At 40.2% G+C, this 19,884-nt stretch overlaps 1 protein-coding gene across 2 annotated transcripts; it reads right to left on the bottom strand.

Moving 5' to 3' along the window:
• Positions 1 to 1,842: 1,842 nt before the first annotated feature.
• ldb3b (LIM domain binding 3b) lies at positions 1,843 to 14,147 on the bottom strand. 2 transcript variants are annotated; one of them, XM_080517351.1, is made up of 10 exons: positions 13,996 to 14,146; positions 13,368 to 13,711; positions 10,227 to 10,378; positions 9,686 to 9,761; positions 6,296 to 6,318; positions 4,987 to 5,184; positions 4,303 to 4,326; positions 3,248 to 3,417; positions 3,077 to 3,113; positions 1,843 to 2,618 (listed from the first exon to the last, which is right to left on the bottom strand). In XM_080517351.1, exons 2-10 carry the CDS (start codon positions 13,461 to 13,463, stop codon positions 2,522 to 2,524), a joined length of 873 nt encoding a protein of 290 aa, XP_080373477.1. In that variant the 5' UTR covers positions 13,464 to 13,711; positions 13,996 to 14,146; the 3' UTR covers positions 1,843 to 2,521. The 2 variants fall into 2 exon arrangements, with proteins under 2 accessions (XP_080373477.1, XP_080373478.1); XM_080517352.1 differs by lacking the exon at positions 4,303 to 4,326 and having other exon boundaries at positions 13,996 to 14,147.
• Positions 14,148 to 19,884: the final 5,737 nt, after the last annotated feature.

Here is a 19,884-nt window from a genome sequence, read left to right as displayed (position 1 = left end):
CATCGTGCCGGGTCTGACCAGACCCATGAAACAAAGAGGAAGACTATATTTGATGCACGGATGGATCCATGCTCTGCTAATATAGGTCTCTTCGTTTCTTTCTTTTTGCTTTTGCACCCATGCAGATGGCTTATCTTCTGTTTGACCGAAATGTGACCACACTGCCCTCTGGTGTTTATAGCACAAATGACATCATGACGCAGCGCTGAAACTTTTCTTAACAGTGGCTTTTATGCAGGTTTCATCCATCCAACCACCTCGATTTCACTGGCACTGGGGATCACAGAGGCTCCATAACACAGGGAGACACACTATAGTCCAGAACCCTCCCACAGGATTCGAGGCACCATCAACCTGTGTGTTGACGTCGCTTGTGGAGAGTCTTCAAGATTTGTACTGGAAAATGTATTAAAGAGTAGTTGAGAATTCCAGTTGGGAATTTTCCTTCATTTACCCAATTATTTTTGATCATAAATAGATTGTTGAGAAAGCAACAAACCTCATGGTGTATGTAATTGAGTACACGCACTGAAACACTTAAAGTTAACAAACAAGTACTTTCCTTTTATTGTCCCTATAACTTTGTGTCTGAATCCTAATGTTGAATTTAAAAAAAAAAAAGGTAATAAATATAAGTGATCACTGGATGGCTCTGGATCTAAATTATAAAGCATGGCTCAAAAAGAACATTACGATGTGTATCTAGAAATCATAATTTCTAAACCTTTTTTACCATTCTGAAAGGAATCCCTAAAACAAAAAAAAAAAGCTCTAGTCAATTCTAACCAGTAACAAATGGTAAAAAGAAAGGAAATCCTTGTTTTAAATGGACATGTTATGTATATAAATTAAAACAAACGGCTGATTAATTTCCTTTTGAGATGAAATGCACATTCAAATCAAAACAAAATGAGCAAGGTAATAAACTACCACGCTTTTTTTAATGAGCTAAATGAGTAATAGACTTATCAAACCTTTTAATTATTGTGAATCCTTCAACCAACGGAACCACAGCAACTCATTAATTCGCTATATAAATATAACTCTTAAAATAAATATTAAATTAAAGTTGTGAACTAAATTCCACCGACTGTTTTCACTATTTTCCAGCGTTTGAAACATGTGATGACTTTGGAATTTCAACATTTCTCTCGACCTCTGCAGGACTGAAGCGAATACAGTTTAAAATGTGGATTTTTTATTTTATAAAATTTTTTTGGTATTCAATTTTAGACAAAAACAATTCGCATGTCCCAAACAAACATGAAACTTACCAGAGTTCTCATTGAAACCAACTCCTGGGGCTGAAGATTAGGGCGCTTAGTTGGTTGAAGGTGCAAAACATCAAGATTATTTGCCTGCAGGTTTTTTTTATTTTATTTATTTATTTATTCATTTATTTATTTATTTATTTATTTATTTATTTATTTATTTATTTATTTATTTATTTATTTATTTATGAATCATCTATTAAGATAATTATTTAATGGCATATTTCTTTACTTAGTTTTGGCGCAGTCAGCCCTCCATAGTCCAGGAGCTGGAGTAATGAACATGCAGTAATCATTGTTGTAATCAATGGTGTGTGGATGTGTGTGAATGGGAAATTTGGGGATGCTCACACAGCTATAAAGCGCTATATAAGTGAAATCCATTTACCATTTACCATTGTTCGCTTTATCCAAGATTTTGAAGTGTTTCAATCTTGGATCTTCACCACTACATTTACAACATGCACATTGAATTGGATACCGCTACGCTTGTGTCTCAGTGTTTTACCAACATCAATACAAACTACTCAAAATGCGTTTGTCTGTGAGTCGACAGCAGTTCACTCAGCCATTTAGTTTTAGGAAAACATTTATTCACATTGAAATCAGTACAATTTTGAGTGCATATATAATTTTTTTTTACATACTGTATTTGTGCATGTAGATAAATCTCTGTGTGTGTATTTCTCTTTCTGTCACGCCTCACAAACATGCTCATGTCGTTGATACATTTGTGTGAGCGGTTTATGTACTGGGGCATAAAACAAACATCATCATGGTTGCATTTTCACTTGAATACTTATTTTGTGTACAATTTCCCTTTCGCTTAAGAGAGACAGAACGCAAACAAACACGAAAGAAAGAAAGAAAGAAAGAAAGAAAGAAAGAACGAAAGAAAGAAAGAAAGAAAGAAAGAAAGAAAGAACGAAAGAAAGAAAGAAAGAAAGAAAGAAAGAAAGAAAGAAAGAAAGAAAAACCCAAATGCGAGATGAGGCCTCAGCAGCAGACAGATAATATTGACATTTGAGCTTACATAGCATTCTCACGCTAACATTTGATATCTTACATTCTACTAATCTAGGCTACAACACTATCTCACATTCCTGAGGAGTTTCTTCCTCCTCCTGTCCCTTCTTTTCTCTTCATAATTTACCCCCTTTCCCTGTTAACTCCTGGGCTTTTGTCCATGTCATCCTTTTTGCATGTCCTCCTTCTGTAACTCTCTCTGTTTACATTTTATTGCCTCCTCTTTATTCCTGAACGTTGAGGATCTGTGCAGACAGTCCGTGGTGCCAGTTCTTCAGCTTGGCGAAGCGTGGCCCTTTGACCTCTGACTCAAACTTCTCTCTGGCGGTGGGGGAATCAGAACAAGAGCGTCAGAGCAGGTATTCACAAACTTCATTACCAGTGCAGAAAGTCTCTTCCAGCCTCTTATGGTTAGACTGACTACATTTGCTTTAATCTCAGGGTTGTAAAGCTGTCAGAAAATGTGGTTCTGCACCTATTTCCAAGGTAACTTCAATTTTTTTCTACTATTTTCACATCCTATTTATTGTTATACTGTGTTGGTTATAATGTTTCGGCTGGTGTATTGACTGGTATTTGGTTTCAAACCTCTTATCTTCTGCTTTTAGATGATAATTGATAGATAGATGTTTTTTTTTTCCAAAATTATAACCAGTCATATGACTATGAGAGGTGTGACAAATACGATGAGTTGCAACAGTTATGTTCTGTTTCCTCTTTATATTTATTGGAAAATTACACCAGAGGTAAATAAAAAATGTCTTCTAAACCAATCTTACCTCGACCTCTGCAGTGCTTCCTCATCTGGGTCTTGCACTGCGTGGATAGAAAAGGATGAAGGGATTAAATCCTGATCAGGGTGAAGATAAGCATGAGGTGAAGATTAGCTGAGGGGACTAACAAGCCAAGCAAGAGAGACAAAGGGCAAAAGAAAGAGCCATTGTACTGACTGTATTCAGTTCCAGTGATGTGGGCTAACATCCTGAAGCTCTTGGACTGCAGGTTGGCGGCGCGGCGAGCCCATTCAGACATGTCCAGTGGTGTCTCTCCTGGCCTGATCACTGCCTGGTACACTGGGGATGCGCAGTCTATCACCGGGTCCTTGACAGGCAGAACACTTCTGCACGGAGAGCACAATTAAATCTTAGGGTTTACTTCATATAAAGCCTCAAAATGTAAAAAAAAAAAAAAAAAGAGTCTATGTAATATGTATTAAAAGTCCATGATGCAACAAAACCTACATTTTGACAAAAGCAGACACACTGAATGTTGTAAAATTAAAGGTTAAAATCAAAGGTGTTCAGATTGATGGCGACGCCCCACGTTACTTCACAAAGCAAATACTATTAATATGCCGCCAGTTCTGTTGCATCATGGTCGTTTATTACATTCATAGGAGGACCGTTTGTATTGTATCCTTCTTATTCCACGTGTCTCTGTGGTGTCATGGTTTTACTGGAGAGGATACCAAACACTGGAGTGAGTTTGCACACTCTGGTGATGGTGCTCTTCCAACAGCCCTTCATAGATGTTAGAAAGTGAGTCAATACTAATCGAGCAGTGGTTTGTGAACCTGCCACTGGATACTCAGAACATTCCCATGCCTTTTGAAATCCCATCAGGTTCCCCGAGCTGCAACGTTCATTGTTGAAAAGAGGATTCTCAACAAAATAAATGATGGGGGAAAAAAAACAAACAAAAACAAACAAGACAACATTTGCGAGAAAAAGAACTTGTAAGTATTTGGACACAATTTTCCGACACCATGATGACATCATTAGTGAGTTTGTTCATCAAACGCTTTGGTTTGATACGTAACAACTCAGAAGCACGGATGAAACCACGAGGAGGTGAACCAGCGGAGGGTGCTGTTGAACAGTTCGGAACACTTTGAACGAGGTGTTAGTTTACGGGACGTATGGAGCGGCGCACAAGCCGTTACGAAGTCATGAGACAGAGGAGACTGCGGAGAGGCGGGATGGAGAGGAAGCGCTGCTGTACTCACGCCAAGGGAGAACCCGCCTCCTCACTGAGGTCACAACCAGGAAGGGAGGATGGGGAGGGATGGGTGGAGGACAGCACGGGTGTGGTTGATTGGATGGAATGAGCAGAGGAAAGTGGGTGAAAAGCACAGAGGAGTACGTCACGTTGACGCAGACGACGAGGAAAAGCCAGGGCGTTCGACTCTACAGACATCCTGCGTTGAGCGGCGCAGGAATCACATTCGCTTTGAAGCTCCACATTGTTTTGGGCTTTTAAAGTCAGAGGCCAGGTTCTTGTCCCCAAAGGTAGTTGGATATACTTAAGCACGTCCAGTTATCCTTTAAGGACAAGAACGCCGAGATACCATGACCTGGATGACTGAGAGTCTCCACAGAGTTCAAAATGTCCAAATCCATCGAAACAAACATGTTGTCTCACTCACTGATAGAATCTGCTTCGGCAAATATATTGGCTGTTTCTAAAGCCCTATTTATGACGCTATGATGTTTTAAAAATCAGTATGGAGGCTGAAATCTCTCCAGATAAATACGTTTAGATCCTGACAATAAGTGCGACAGTATGTTTTCTTTTGGTTTGTTTTTTTTTGGGCCCCAGCTGAATCAGTTACATGTAATTTGGAGTGCGTTAGAGGAAAAGGGTCATAAAGGACAGCAAAGAGGGGATTAGTTTGGATGTGTGAGCTCACCCTTCGTGGCCTTTGGCCTGTGACTGGCCTGCGATGGCGTCCATGATGGCGTCCTGTGAGTACATGCTGATTGGCGTGTTGTACTGAGCGTGAACGATAGTGGCCTTTCCTCCTGGACCCCGCACCTCGATGGGCTTGTGGGTGGACAGGGCTGAGTCTTTCAGGGCAATGGGGTTGAAGCTGGGAGTGTACTCCACACTGTCCGGGAAGGGGTTAAACGTGAGTTGTGCCGAAGAGGGAATTTTATCAGGTGCAGAGGTGGAGGGTTCAAGCACAATTATGTGGGGCAAGAGAGGGGAATTGGAAAAAGAAACAGAAATCGCACCAATGTGTGGAAAAGAAACAAGGTCACTGGTTAGTAAAACGACTGACAGGCTGTTTTATAGCAGTGTCAAAGCCGTAGAGGGTTCTCCCTCTTCAACTTTATTTTAAGGACCTTCAACCTGATCCTACTGTGTCTCAATAAATCCATTCATGTTACAAAAAGTGGTCATAGTTAAATATTACATGTATATATTACAATATACTGAGATCATCCAACAGCATTAGTATTTCATATGCTATTGCTACACAGCACGTCGGCAAAAAACAAAATCATTGTCATTTACCCTTAGCCATGCCTTAAGGCTGCAACGATAGAGAAACAGAACACATTTAACATGCTCACACATCAGTCCGACGAAAATCGCATTTTTTACAGTGGCACTCACTGATACACACTGCTATACACATTTGTACACACTTTGGGAACACAGTTGCTCATGCATTTACAGTATACACAGTGATATACTGTGAAATGTCCAGGGGACCTGCAGAGGTGGAAAACAGTGATACATATCCTTGTACACTATGAGTGAAATAACATTCACTTCTGAAAAATTACTATTTAGTATTATGAGTCGTAAAAAAAAATCTAATATTGAGAAAGTTTGTTTAGTTTGACTGTGGTAATTAAGTCACAATATAGGGTCATATATAGTGTAATTACTGTGTTAGCGGTCACATAAATGCACTGAGACAAAGGAAAACATACTCATGTAGTTTTTTACCTTTAATTTCCACTTCTGAGGACCGAATGCTGTTAATAGCACAACTTTGACTTTCCAGCCTGTGAGTTACTTTCGCCCATACAGATGGAGAAAGCCTCAGCTGAGCTACTTACTCGCGGACATGACTATGAGCCCATAACTTCACGACACACACACACACACACAAAACGATGGACACACAGCTCTATAAACAACCAACACTGTCTGCACTGAAGTTTGCTTCATGCAACTGTAATGCAGGGTAATGCAACAGTACTGACTTTGCAGCTGTGTTTGCGATAACCTGAAACGCACCAGAGGCACAGACACACAGAAGGGAAAGACAGAGACAGACGGAGAGAAAATTAATCGCTGCGGGTATTTCAGTGGTCACAATAGCCGCGTGCGTGGTGTCGGAAAGAATACAAGTACAGTGCTCTGCTCTAATCCCGAGTGCGGGTCGGAATAGCAGGGCAGGTCATCAGTGGGATATTTCCCAGATCCCTCTGCATCCTCAGGAGTGACTGACAAGAGCAGAGGCATCTCTGTCACATGACACGGAACCGGGGGTGGGGGGGGTGTCGCAAAGACACATTTAGCACAGGACATACCGAAATACACACAAGTAGACAAACACAACACAAAACACCTGATCCACACACGTCAGGACTGCAGCCATAACATACGCTGAATGACTGCAGGGGCTTCTTACTTTCACATGTGCAAAATCTTAAAAGAGACTTTACATGGAACTTCATAAAAAGTGGAAATTTAGCCCATAGGGATGTTTTGAAGTGTTTTTCCAAGTCATTTTTTATTACTTATTTTAAGCCGCAAAAATGGAAAATATGTGGGGAAAGTGTAAAACTGAGAAAAAAAAATACCTATGTTAAATTATAAGTAAATTAGTAAACTAAATGTTGATATGCACTATGTGATACAGCAACCAATGTGCCTGTAAAACGTGCTTCATGGTTAAACATGTGGCATCATGTGAGGAGAACGACGCCTTATGAAGGCAAAGAGGAAAAGAAATGTCAACTATGAGATTCTGTAGTTAAAGAATATAATCTAGAAAAAAAAAAGGTTTTCAAAAAGAATTATTAACAATAGCAAAATATGAACACCTTTATGACTTTTAATTGAAATTAAAAAAAATTCTATCTAATGTTAATGATCAGAGTATGAGAATATCAATGTTACTTCAATTTTAATAAGTATTTAAGTGTAAATATTTTTCACAATAATGAATTTAATCTGGTGTAGTTTCAACCATCAAAAGAGTTTTGCACATCGAGCGGAAACAAAGACAGAGAAGCTGATATTTATATATTGTTCTGGTAAAGCTGTACATGTTGAGTTGATGTCACCCACAACAAGAAGTAACTTCATCATTACCTCCAGTTTTCAGAGTTTATTTATGTAGAATAAAAAAAATTAGATTATGCCGCAATTGCATGACTCCCTTCATTACATTCTTCAGTGCAACTAAACCAAACATTCTGTCGTCTCTTTTAATTTGCAGAATAACTAATAGTAATTGAAACTGACTTCAATTACTATTATTGAATTCACTTCGACGTTATCCACCCAGATTTTGAATTTAGTACGTCACACTTTTATAAAGTGATGCATTTGTTGACATTACAACTAAAGAAATGACCTTCAGGGCTTCAAATGGGAAAGTAGTTTGAATTAAAACTGTGAGCTAACGGACTGAATAACAACCATTTCTTCTCAGACTGTCTTCAGCTCAAGTGTTTCTGACATGTGTATCTGTAAATACACAGATATATGAGCAGATGGGGGGGGGGGGGGGGGGCTCGGGACTCTGCAGTGAGTTCAGGACTGTGTGAAGCGGAACGTACTCAGCAGCATCTCATACTTGGGACGTCTCTCTGCAGACCACAGGGTCTTCACTCAGGTTTGGCATTCAGGAGATTCAGGATGAGGGTGCGTGGGCAGGGCACAACTTTCCATAACCGTGTACAACAGCTGCCGTGTGCACGTGAACATAAGAGTGTGTGTGTGTGCGTGCACTTCGCGCCGTCATCATGCTGCTCTCAGTCCGCAGCACGTTTCCTGACACCTGACTTAATGTTGGCTGTTACTGTACAGCAGCTCGTCTCCAGAGGGGAAACACATTAGGTGGGACTGATATGTGCAATTGATACGTCAGAGGCCGGGCCGATTACACCCTTAATTAACCTCAACAAGTATTCCAGGGCTGCGACTTTGCCCAAGTTCATGCCATCCCTCTGAGGAGAGTCTCCTCGAGTGGAGGCCACCGCTCAAACTCCATAAACTCCAGCGCAATATTCACAGCGAAGGCAGGAGGGAGGTGAGGCCGCCTGTCTCAGTGAAATCATTTCACAAATCTTCAGTGCAAAAGGCTCCCTGGTATTTAGTATAAAAGAAGTTTCTAGTTTGTATTTTCTGATTTCAGCACTACTAATTATGGGCTTTGTAGTTTTGCATCAACTCCACATGATTCAGTCTCACCCAAAAGTATAGAAATTAAAATAAGGATTTTTTTTTTAACAGATCTTTGATAGTGACAAATGGAAATGTTTATACAAAACTTTTTTTTTAAGTGATATTTGCAGCCGTGAGCCACATGATCGATGACAATGTGGCTCCAAAATTAGTATTCTCACAAACTTATAAAGGAAAACAAATGGTGTTGAGCATGTTCAAAAAAAAAAAAAGATTTTCTGTAACCCAAAACAGAGGCTCTTTTGCTGTATTAGTGCTGAAGCCATAGTAGCCATTAAATTTTTTTTTTACATAATTTGTGCATCTTGACTATAATACAGCTTCTGAAGTGGGTCTCGCTGGTATTCAAGACATTTCAATGAGTTGCTGAGGCCAGTCGACCTTTAAACGAAGAGGCTCCCATCTGCGCTGAAACGAAGATCCCCGAATCACCCCAGAGTCTGATCTGCTGCTATTCTCTTACCTGGACTCAGGCCACGGACATCTGTCCCAAAATAGTGCCACGTGTGTGAGGTATGAACACTGGGATTGCAACGGAAAGTTCTGAGTTCATTTCCTTGTCAATGGGCCCGTTAGTGTGCAGTTTAATTAGGGTGACGTGACGTCAATTCTCCACAAGGATTAGGTGCTGTTTCGGGATTGATCCTTGTGGGTAAACGTGCTCTAACCTACCCGAACGACGACACTCTCCTGGAAGCCGTGGATCCCTCTCCTAACCTGCCCTGCATGTGCATCATTTCCCCGAGAGTTTCAGGCGAGTAAAGCCCGATCGGGGAGTTGTACTGCCCCGGTTGGCCTGGAGAGAAGACACTTTCTTGCCGGGGCCTTTCCTCCATCTGACCTTCTCCTGCAAAATGTTTCTTTTGGAACTCCTTAAAAATAGGACAGTGTAAGAAAACAAGTGTGATTTAAAGTGGCAGCTGGTTTTGTCTCCATTTCCCTGTCAGCTCACTGACTGGTGTTTTGGAGTCCGTTTGACCTCTGACTTCCTTGCACTGTGAATTTTTAACACTAGATGGCAGCAGCACGCTGTCTCTCACAAACTACTCTGTTCAGTTTGTATATGATTAAGAATAACGACACACACAGATACAAACAAATATGTGGAATTCAACAAACACAAAGCTATGTTGATGCCTCTTTTTGTTTACTGGATGGCAGCAGGTGTGAGATACCTTCTGGTGGGGGATGACTGGCATGGGTGAATCCATTCTGGGAGTTGCTGTGGGGACTGGGGCAGGGCGTCTTGATCTGGACATTATCAAAAACAAACAAACAAAAAAACATTTCTTTATTTTATTTCTTATTACTGTTTTTACTATTGAACTCAACACATAAAGAAAAGGTCATTCTTACTAGATTTGGTTTTACACAATTCTACCTCATAACGAGAAAATATTTTTTTAATATATATTATGCATATAAATACATTTGTGTATATTAATACAACTTTTTTGAGATGCACTTCCATGCTCAGAGTGAAAACTATCACAAGTATGTAGAAACTTAATTTAACTCCAACAGAAACATTAGTATTGAACTATTTGGAGACAATTAAACTACTTTTCCACTAATATAATTTCGTTTTTAATAATTTAATTTATTTGCCCATAAACAACCACTCTGAATGAAACCTCTGGTTGATTATGAAAGAGAGAGATTGTCCGACTCCATGCTTAAAAGGGGTGACCGGGTGACAGTGTGTTGGTTGTTTACTTCAGCATTGAGAGCGACAGTTTGATGGTGGCAGACTTGATCTTGTTCTGGGCCTCCAGGTGTGTCATCCCATCAGTTCTGACCCCCTCGATGGCTGAGATGACGTCTCCCTGGGCCAGGCTGCCGCCTGCTGCCTTGCTGCCTGGAGTTATCTGTGGAGGGATCCAGAGGTGCACGTCACACTCGGGGCCACACACACACACACACACATATTTCTTTGTGGAAGTGGAAAAACATGTGCAGACGTATATTGTGAAAGCAGAGTTATTAATACATGCTGGATGAATTCTTGACTGGCATCGTCTTAAGGTGCAGGTCAGGACAGAATTACAATTTGCAAATTACTGTGTGTGTGTTGCAGCTCACTAGACAAGCATTAAAGGAAGAGAGAAGAAAAGCTTATGAAGCAATAATAAAGTAATCTGTCCTGTCAAACACTTAACATGACTACAGAGAATAAGCATAAGCAGCAGCAGCTACAATGGTCTGAACATTAAAGGGTAGAAAATTGGTATTTTTCAGTGTAAGAGACTATTCCTGAAATTTCAAATCTTTTGCCAATCCTTCAAAACGCAAACGGCACAGAGAGAAAGTCTGAACTGAGCTTGGAGGTCCAGGGCATACAGTATCAGGTCTAGGCTTACAGTCAACTCGTTAAAGAGTTAAAAATAAGTACTTGCTGTTGATGCTGCCGACTTCACTGTGATTGACCCTACCGAGGCCCCGTCCAGGCTCCAACCATACATACACCCAGATCTACACCTGCTACTGACATTCATGTCTGATTTCCTTCTCCTCCTGCATCCATTTTCCAAAATAATTGTATCTAATGTTATCATCTCAAACTGTTTCTGCACTTCTTTGCCATTTCTTAAATAATCTATTCTTCCTGATGTCAGCCTTCTATATCTTTAGTGTATTTATTGCACATTTCTTTCTCTGGGTTTTGCGTTTCAGTCGTTTTTTCTTTTTTCTTCTTGTGTGTGTAAAGCAAAGCGACAGTAAGCCGGAAAACAATGTGACAGCGGGCAAAGAGAAATTATTTCCACGCGGATTCCTCAGTGTAATCAAGCACACGCGCAGACGAATAGCACTGTCGCGCCTGTTTTCTCACGCATCAGACACTGCTGATGTTACAGATTACAAACAGAAGAAAATTGGATCCAAACGTCGACAGTGACTAATGGCTTCTCAGTGAGGCGTCTTCTCTTTAAACATGCTCGTGCACCAGTGAGGAGCCAAGCAGAGTCCATGGAGCTGCTTTTATTCATTTAGATCTCAGCCTCAAGCACGTGAACAAGCTGAAGTGTCGTGGATGAAACGCATTTATTCAATAAAACAAACATCTAATACATCTTAAAGGTCAAAATTATCCAACGAAACTGTGAGTTGACTAACAAGACGTGGGGAATTTCTCTGCCTTCATTCCTCTTTCCTTTCTTAGTTCTTGGCAAAAGTAGGCCGAAACTGAAACCGTGGCCGTGTTACGTCAAACTGTAATGCCACCCAGCACTGTCCTGTCAAGCCGCGGTGGTTTATGTTATCCTGTCAGTGTCGACGAGATGAACACAAATCCAATGACACAGTGTTATTCCAGACACAGACCCAAGCTCCCCCTGGGTCCCTGAGACCGGGATCAGAAGACAATAAACCAACACGTGTCTGAGCTTGTGAATCGATATACCGCAGCCTGATCGCCCGCTGAGCCTCAGTCAGGATGGAGGGATGAGGAGCCGGAGGGGGGGGAGCAGAGATTACAGACACACCGTTTCTCACTCAGGTGAGAGTCGTGTCCTCCGCCTCGCTCCCTTCTTCATCTCTGATCTCCAGAATCAACCCTCGGCTCATCCGCTCATCCCGCACTTCCAAGTGGGGAAGCCAATACAGTATGTGAGCACTGAAGCTTACGGCAGGAAACACAAGCTGCCATCTTTCTTGTCCATCTTCGAACCCGGTCTACCTACGCGAGTCTCCTCTCGTGCTATTTAAAGGAAAAACTGTAAATATATCTGCCTGATAGGGAAACAGCAACACCATCCCTCCCTTCTGAAAACTGAGGTGTTCCAATATGGAGAAAAGGGCTTTGTTTCATTTCAAATACTTTGTGCAATTTGAGAAACCTTCTTCCAGTTTATTTGAAGTGATATTTGTACAGTAGAAACAAGTCATTTTTTAAAAAAAATCATGAATTCCAATTATTTTAGCATGTTGACATTTAAAAACTCAAGATTCGTATCATATTATATATTCACTTTTGTTGAATATTCAAAATAAAATGTATTCCAAGCCTAAAAAAAATAAAAATAAAAATAAAGGTGATTATGTGAGATTATGTGCTTTAAAACCAATTTTTACAAAAAAAACAACTAAACTCCTTAACAGCTGTGAAAGTGGACTGACGAGACTGTAGCTTCCTCCAACAAAACTATTCCTGTCTTTCCACTGCAGCTCTATTCTAGAAACCTCTCTGGAGATCACACTGGAGCCGTCCTGTCATCATCATGTACAGCGGCATTACATAACCTCTGACACACACATACACACACATACAGGCACACACACGCGCGCACACACACACACAGCATGCATACACGGTATTCACATGCTTATGCAGCCCCATGTCTAATAATGTCATACCAAGGCAGAAGGTGCTTCTCAGGTGAGAAAGGTCAAATCTTGGCTAAATTTGGTTTGCACAATATTTTCTCCTCTTGTTTATTAGTTTTAATTCATTGTTAAAAGAGAGAAATTCACAGCACCTACAGGAGTGTAACAGACCCGTTAACTATTAGTAGTGAGTTCATATTAAACAATAGTCATCTTTTGGAGAGTGTTTTGTGACTTTCTGATGTAAAATTTGATACTTTCGACAAGAAAATCTTGTGAAATGATAGCCAATCCACAGAGACAGAAGACATTTGGTAAAAGTGAAGCATTGTGGTGTGAAGAGGCTCAATGAGTTCAGTGTTTACACTGAAGTGGACATTGCGTTTTCTCCAGTTAACCATTATCTGAGCCGAACACCTGAACTGTGAGGTTCGATGTCACAGCCGAGGCGAACGGTTTGATGGGCAGCTCATCTCTAGGTGTTTGCGAGTTTCTCTGTCACAGCATCTCCTGCGAGGGCGTCTCCGTCCTTACCCTGGAGATGGTGAGCGGCATGTTGAAGTCCTTCCCCCCCTGTAGTCTGAAGCCCCACGGAGCCGGGCCGTTCAGAGTCACCGTGTAGGAACTCATCTTCGCTTGAAGCTGGACACTCCACTTGCTAACAACTCCTGCTGGATGTGTGGTTCCTCCTCCCGTCCGGCGTGCCCTTGTTCTCCGTGCGCCCCTGCTATCCTTTTGTCCCGGTCGGTGCCCTGGTGGTGTCCTCCTCTGGCAGCCCCGGCTTCACAGCAGTCTCTCCTTGCCCCGCTTCCAGCTCTCAGGACAAACAGCCTGGGGTGGCGGTGGTGCTTGTGGGTGGGTCAGGTGCTGTGGAACCTCTGAGACACACCAATGGACACACACACACACACACACCAGCATGTGTTAGTGCACACAGATACACACACACAGAAAGAGAGAGAGAGAGAGAGAGAGAGAGAGGGGGAGAGAGGGAGAGAGGGAGAGAGTGTGCAGAGAAAAGCTGAGCCGCTGCAGAAAAAAACAGCAAACTGCCTCTTACACACAAATTCCCCCAAAACTTTCTTTAAACCTCTGGGAAAGTGCAAAAGTTTTTTAAAAGTCAAGCCTAAAGGTAATATTAAAGTGGAGGAGAGTTTCTTGCCTGCAGGGTTGCCGAGGGTGAGGGACAGACAGCCTAAGAATAGCAGAGACAAGCAGAGACACACAGGTCCTGGCCCGTATAAGGCCTGTAACACGAAGCCCCAGAATGCTTCACTGCCGATTCATATCGCCAATATAGACCCCTCTTACTGCAACACATTCTCCCGCTTCTCCCTCTCTCTGAGTGCTGTCACTGTATGCTGCTAACACTCCGTTATCTCCAATCACTCCATGTGCTCTGATGTCATTTGCGTTTCGGTCTCCGAGCCTTTCAATCTCCTCGAGGAAGGAAACAACAAATTACCCCGAGACAACTCTCCAGCAACACACCCACAAGGCCTCTGTTCCAGTGTGTGTGTGTGTGTGTGTGTGTGTGTGTGTGTGTGTGTGTGTGTGTGTGTGTGTGTGTGTGTGTGTGTGTGTGTGTGTGTGTGTGTGTGTGTGTCATGGAGCAAATTAATAAGCAGACCAACCACAGCTGGTAAAACAAGACAAGATGTAGATTTGTTTAATAACAGCGACAGAGAGTACTGCATAAAATCACACTGTGATATTTCAGTGAATATTTTCCCGGTTTCATGGTAGAAAAGTGGAAATCACTGTCAGGAAGAAAATTCTTTGTCACCTGCACACGTTCAGTACAGCATAGATTTGTCAGCTGTGTTTAACTTTACTGTCACGCCAGTACGGGTTCATTTGATAATAACAAGAGAAATAGGGAAGATGTGTGAATTCTTTATCCCAAAGTCGATTTTCAATTGTTGTGCAAAAGTGATCATTTTCTCCAAATCTTAATGGTGACTACACAAAATCTGAGGGCAACTCATGTGGGACTTTATTGTAAAGCCTGTTGTGTTGATGATCCTGAAGGAAGAGACGAGGGTCAAATCAGGGCTAAGAATCTGATCACTGATAAACCTTTAGCTGTAAATGTCCCAAGGCTTATTTTCCAGGAAATCAGTCACCTTGTCGGCCACCTTGACAGCATTTTATTTTGCTCACATGGCCAGGAAGACAGCAATAATAAGAGAGAGTAGGGAGGAAAACGATGAAAGCAAATTTAAAAAATCGATCTATTTCACAAACAGCAAAGTGTCTTAAAATGTGAAGCCATTTCTGCATTTTTTCCTCCTCAGATTTACCACAAGTTCAACAACAAGTGGGATTCCTACATCATGAAAATAGTCAAATACCTCCTGAAGTCCTTCTTTATGCAATATGCTCTCCAGTTATGTTGTTTTATAGATGTGAATATTGATTATATCATCAGTTGGTCTAACAACCAGTGACAAAATATCACCCTGGTCGATACATCCAAATAGTGCAATATTGAAAATCCCTGCATCAGATCATGTGGCCTTTGCAAGGGATATATTCTACTTCTCACTGAGTATTTTTAGATGGATTTAGATTCTGGCTAAAGAAATCGAGATCCAGAGTTTGTGCTTCTGTCAATTTAATCTCTCAATAAAAGGAAGAACAATACTTCAAGAGCAAAGCTGCAACATCTTTACAAACGCAACTGGAGCTGAAACTAAAATGCAAAGAACACAATGACATAAAAACATAATGGTAAAATATTCACGAGCAGTAAATCATGTGCAATATTATACACAGTGGTGAAGAATTAACATTTAATATAGAGGAAAGAAACAAAAAACAACCTCAATCCACATCATTTTAACATTTTATCATTGTATTGTAACAGTAACTACTTTATTACTTTATTCAACCAATTTTGAAGCTTTTTTGACAAACTACGTGATAATAAAGAAGAACAAATCCAACATTTCACTCTGCTCATGGCTATTTAACTACAAGATCACTTGATGCTGCTCCACTGCAAACTGAAGCAATGATCAAGACTAATTTGACAAATATATAATCAGAATGATCATATATTACTTCACTATACTTTTTTCTGCTGTCTAAACCGGAGCCCCACTTCATTTTCCCACCAATTCTGACAACACACACGAGTCGGACGATCACTGGGACATCAGTCACGTCTCTATACATATTGATCACAGCTCGATACGCTACTTTATATATCGAGGGATGGGAAAAACCATTGATGCCTATATCAATGACCACCACTGAGCTCATGGGTTCAAAGAGAGCCTGGGTCTTTATCTGTTCTTCCTCATGTGTGTGTGTTTTCTCAATGTTTTGGTCCCACAGTGAAGAGACAGATCGACTGATGACCCAAAACCGGCCGTATGGGTGTGAATTCAAATGTGCTTCATTAACTGGGATCATGTCACAGTTTCCCTCCCTATTAAGGGATTTTTTTTTTTTTAACTCTTGCAATGTTAGTACCGACTCTTACCTCTGCAGGGAGCCAGAGTCCTGCAAGGAAGGCTTCAAGCAGGTTTGACCACCAATCCCTCACATGTTGAATAAACAGAGATAATGTATGAATTACAAGCTGCAATTAGAACTATCATTGACAAAATCATCAGTGTTTGTAAATCACCCCAAAGCCTTTAATAACATTGTATTTTGTTCCCCCGTCTATAATTAACAGATGTGTAAAAGTACCCTGTATTGAAATATAAGAACAAATGGTTGTGGAAAACCCTGATGACCCGTTCGCTCTCGTAGAAGGTTTTACTTGCTCTGAAATGCACTTTGAGGAGGAAATGTATGTAAATGTTTTACTCGACAACTGTAAAACAAAAAGATTTACTTCTGTTTGTAATTGAATTCATGCTTTGGTGAACATATTCTTCTGAAGCTCATTCTGTTTTTAATGTTTTTTTAAGGTCCATTGTTCATCCTTGTGGGTTATTTCAACAGAGAAATTGAGAAATCTAAAAGTAATAAGAATAGAAGCGGTAAAGAAAAGCCTCATGAGTGGAAATAGTTCATTTTTAATCAAGCAATAACAGAAACTATAACAGTAAGTGTCATAGTTCTGACATCCCTCGGTATCGCCGCTCACACAGGAAACACCGCAGCCACGTCTCGTCTGCTTCACACACCAAGCAGACGCATTCGTCTTCATCCGAGGAGGATCTTTACCTTCTCTGTTTTACTTCCTTTTGCTTTTCTTGATGTCTTAGTTTCCACTCTTGAATGACTGCTTCTTCTTTTCCACCCCTCTCCTTTACTGGAGTGTCAATGAAATTGGGACTTCTTGAAGTTGGTCTTGTACTGTAATCTGACCACGGGGGAATGGAGTTTGAAGAATCCTGCTTCCAGGGGTCGAGCCGAGGGACATGATGGTGACCGGAGTTCACATTTCAGCTCCTCCAATTACCAACTCATTTGTGATCCCAAAATTTTTTTCATCAATTCAACAAAAACAAACTCGAGAACGTTGAAGTGTCTTTTCGGACAAATACAGCCTTTCCACATTTCTCCATATCTCGCGGAACTTTTTCTTCTGAAGCCAAAATGAAAACGTGATTTGCTGCGTTACATAAATGTCACAGATTAGATCAGTCGTTTCTCGTTACTGCGTTTCCTGGCACCGGTGCTATTTTCATTATCTGTCACTGAAGGTTCCCCCAAAGAATCGGTCCCAATTTTCTCAAAACTATTTTAAAGAAATTAGTATTTCATCCACCATCCAAAGGGATGGTGACTGGAAATTATATCTTGTAACAGCATTATCTACATTGTCAGAGAACCTGTAGAGATTGTGCTTAATAATAACACTAGAGTCTTTTAAGAAAACAAGCGAAGCAGCCGGGCTCTCGGCATTTCTTTTATCCCCCAAATCCGTCTTGCAGGGTTGAGAGAATTCCTTCTGCAAACGTGTAGCGAATACACTGAATTTATGGGGAGCCACACAGGGGCCTAGTGGATAATGCAGAGGTTTTGAATCCGCGCAGAGCTTTTCTGTGCTGAGTTTGCATCTGGCTTTTCTCCACTGTCCCTTCTACAGTCCAAAAACTTGCACGTGAAGATAATTAAAAAGTCTAAAGTGCCTCTACGTGTCAATGTTGGTGTGTGTGCTTGATTATATAATCTGTCCAGGGTAAAACGGGCTTGGATTGGATCCATTGACTCTCAACCCTGCACTGGATAAAATGGTATAGAAGATAGATAGATGAATTTGTTTCCAAAGATTTGTAATTGATGGAAGGTCACGATACGCATACATACATACATACATACATACTTTAAATTCATGTTTTATTGGGAATGTAACTCCCCACTTGCAAAAATATGGATGCAGGTTCACAAGAAGTGCAAGACTTACCAACGTTTTATTAAAAAAATAAATTAAAAGCGACACAAAACATTTTATACAAAGAAAAACAAAATCAACAGGAAATCATGACTCAATAAAACCATCACTCAATTAAAGGGAAAAAAAAAGAATAAACTATAGTTTTCATATTTATATTAATTTATATCTGCTCTGCAATAATGCCAGAAATCTGGAGATGACATTCTTAATACATATCATGTTTTACATTCATTAATACTGCAAACCAAATGAGCAACAATGAAAATGTATCAACTTTTGTTGCCTCAACAACTAAGACGTACAATTTAGACGTATAAAGATTTAGATATAAAGTGTTCATTATTTCACAAAACCGACACCATGTGTCAGATTTTATTTAGAGGAGAGAAAGAAAAGAAACAGTCGTTACATTCATAGTCAAAGATGCAGCAACATGGGAAGTCTGATGATGATCTGTAATGTACAGATGTGCAGGATACCATCTTCAGACGTATGATCACATAATAGTAAATAAACCAACAAGTCATCAGAAAATTACATCTAGATTTCACACAAAACGGTGCAGCTTTCATTTTTTTTGTATGCGATTTACTGCGGTGTTGTGTCACATTTCTGATGTTAATAAAAGTTTAATATATATATATATATATATGTATAGATATCTTTCAGGCAATTAAAGGAAAAGAAAACTGTAATGATCAGTGATTTTCTTCCATGACTAACATTCAAAATCTCAAAAAATATTCTAACTGTGGTGCCAATTATGATTCTTCTGAACAGATTCTATAAGAGACATTGGCAACGCAGTTACGATTCTTCCAATTTTCCACGAGGTTGTTACAGTTCGAAAAAAGCTGCAGAGCTGCTGTCTCTCAACACCTTGTTCATTGATCCTATAGTTAAAGGTCACATGTAATTGTAAAGGTTATGTTTCACTAAACTCCTGTTTATTAGAAAAACTCAGTCGTCCTGTCAGCAACATGAAAGAAGTGTCTCTGTCAGTAACAAAAACATCAGCGGCAGCTTCTACATGTTAATACAAACAAACACCTGATCTGTGTTTCTTAAATTCATAACGTAAAGCAGGGAAAACAGTGATAGGAAAGTAAAATCTTTCATTTAGAAGTTTTTAACTAATGCTCGGGCAAGTATTTTCTATATACAAGACTGTATTAAAAATATGGCTCATAGACACTGTGCAAAAATAATCTAAGTATTTTTAATATCTCCATCTCTGTTCACTGTACTGAAGAATCAGTTGATGGTATTGCACCACACAATGAAAAAACACATTTTAAACAGCAACTATTCACAGCAACATGTACAGCAAGACATTTTTACTCTCAAAACAAGGATCAGAAAATGTGTCTTTCTCTTCTGTCTTTCTTGGATTTTTTTTCCTGAAAGCTTGTGACAAGAACTAATAATAAAAAAAAAAAAACATTAACAAACCGACAACACAACCTTTGATTTTGTATTTTAAGGCTATTTTGTTTTTTTCAGCTTTGAGGTAAGTAAACCATCTCCAGCCATCGTGATATGTTAGAAAAGACGCATACAATTCATTTACACAAACTCACACACTGCATACATGCAAAAAAAAAAATAAAAAAAAATAAAATTGTATTCACAACTAAAAAGTCCTGCTGAAGCACACATACTTGTAGACACACACACACATCCAGCGGT

This window comes from Blennius ocellaris, assembly GCF_963422515.1.
Source record: "Blennius ocellaris genome assembly, chromosome: 21".
Lineage (NCBI taxonomy): Eukaryota > Metazoa > Chordata > Actinopteri > Blenniiformes > Blenniidae > Blennius > Blennius ocellaris.
The sequence above is the reverse complement of the archived record's forward strand: the minus strand, read 5'-3'. Positions and strand labels throughout refer to the sequence as shown.

What these genes read in the sequence shown, in the direction of transcription:
- ldb3b (XM_080517351.1), bottom strand. Translation starts at nt 13,463, where the DNA reads ATGAGTTCCTACACGGTGACTCTGAACGGCCCGGCTCCGTGGGGCTTC. An exon ending in GAGGCGGGTTCTCCCTTGGC is followed by an intron (nt 3,418 to 4,302) that starts GTGAGTACAGCA and finishes CTCTCCGTGCAG; the next exon opens with AAGTGTTCTGCCTGTCAAGG. An exon ending in GAAGCACTGCAGAGGTCGAG is followed by an intron (nt 2,619 to 3,076) that starts GTAAGATTGGTT and finishes CCCCACCGCCAG; the next exon opens with AGAGAAGTTTGAGTCAGAGG.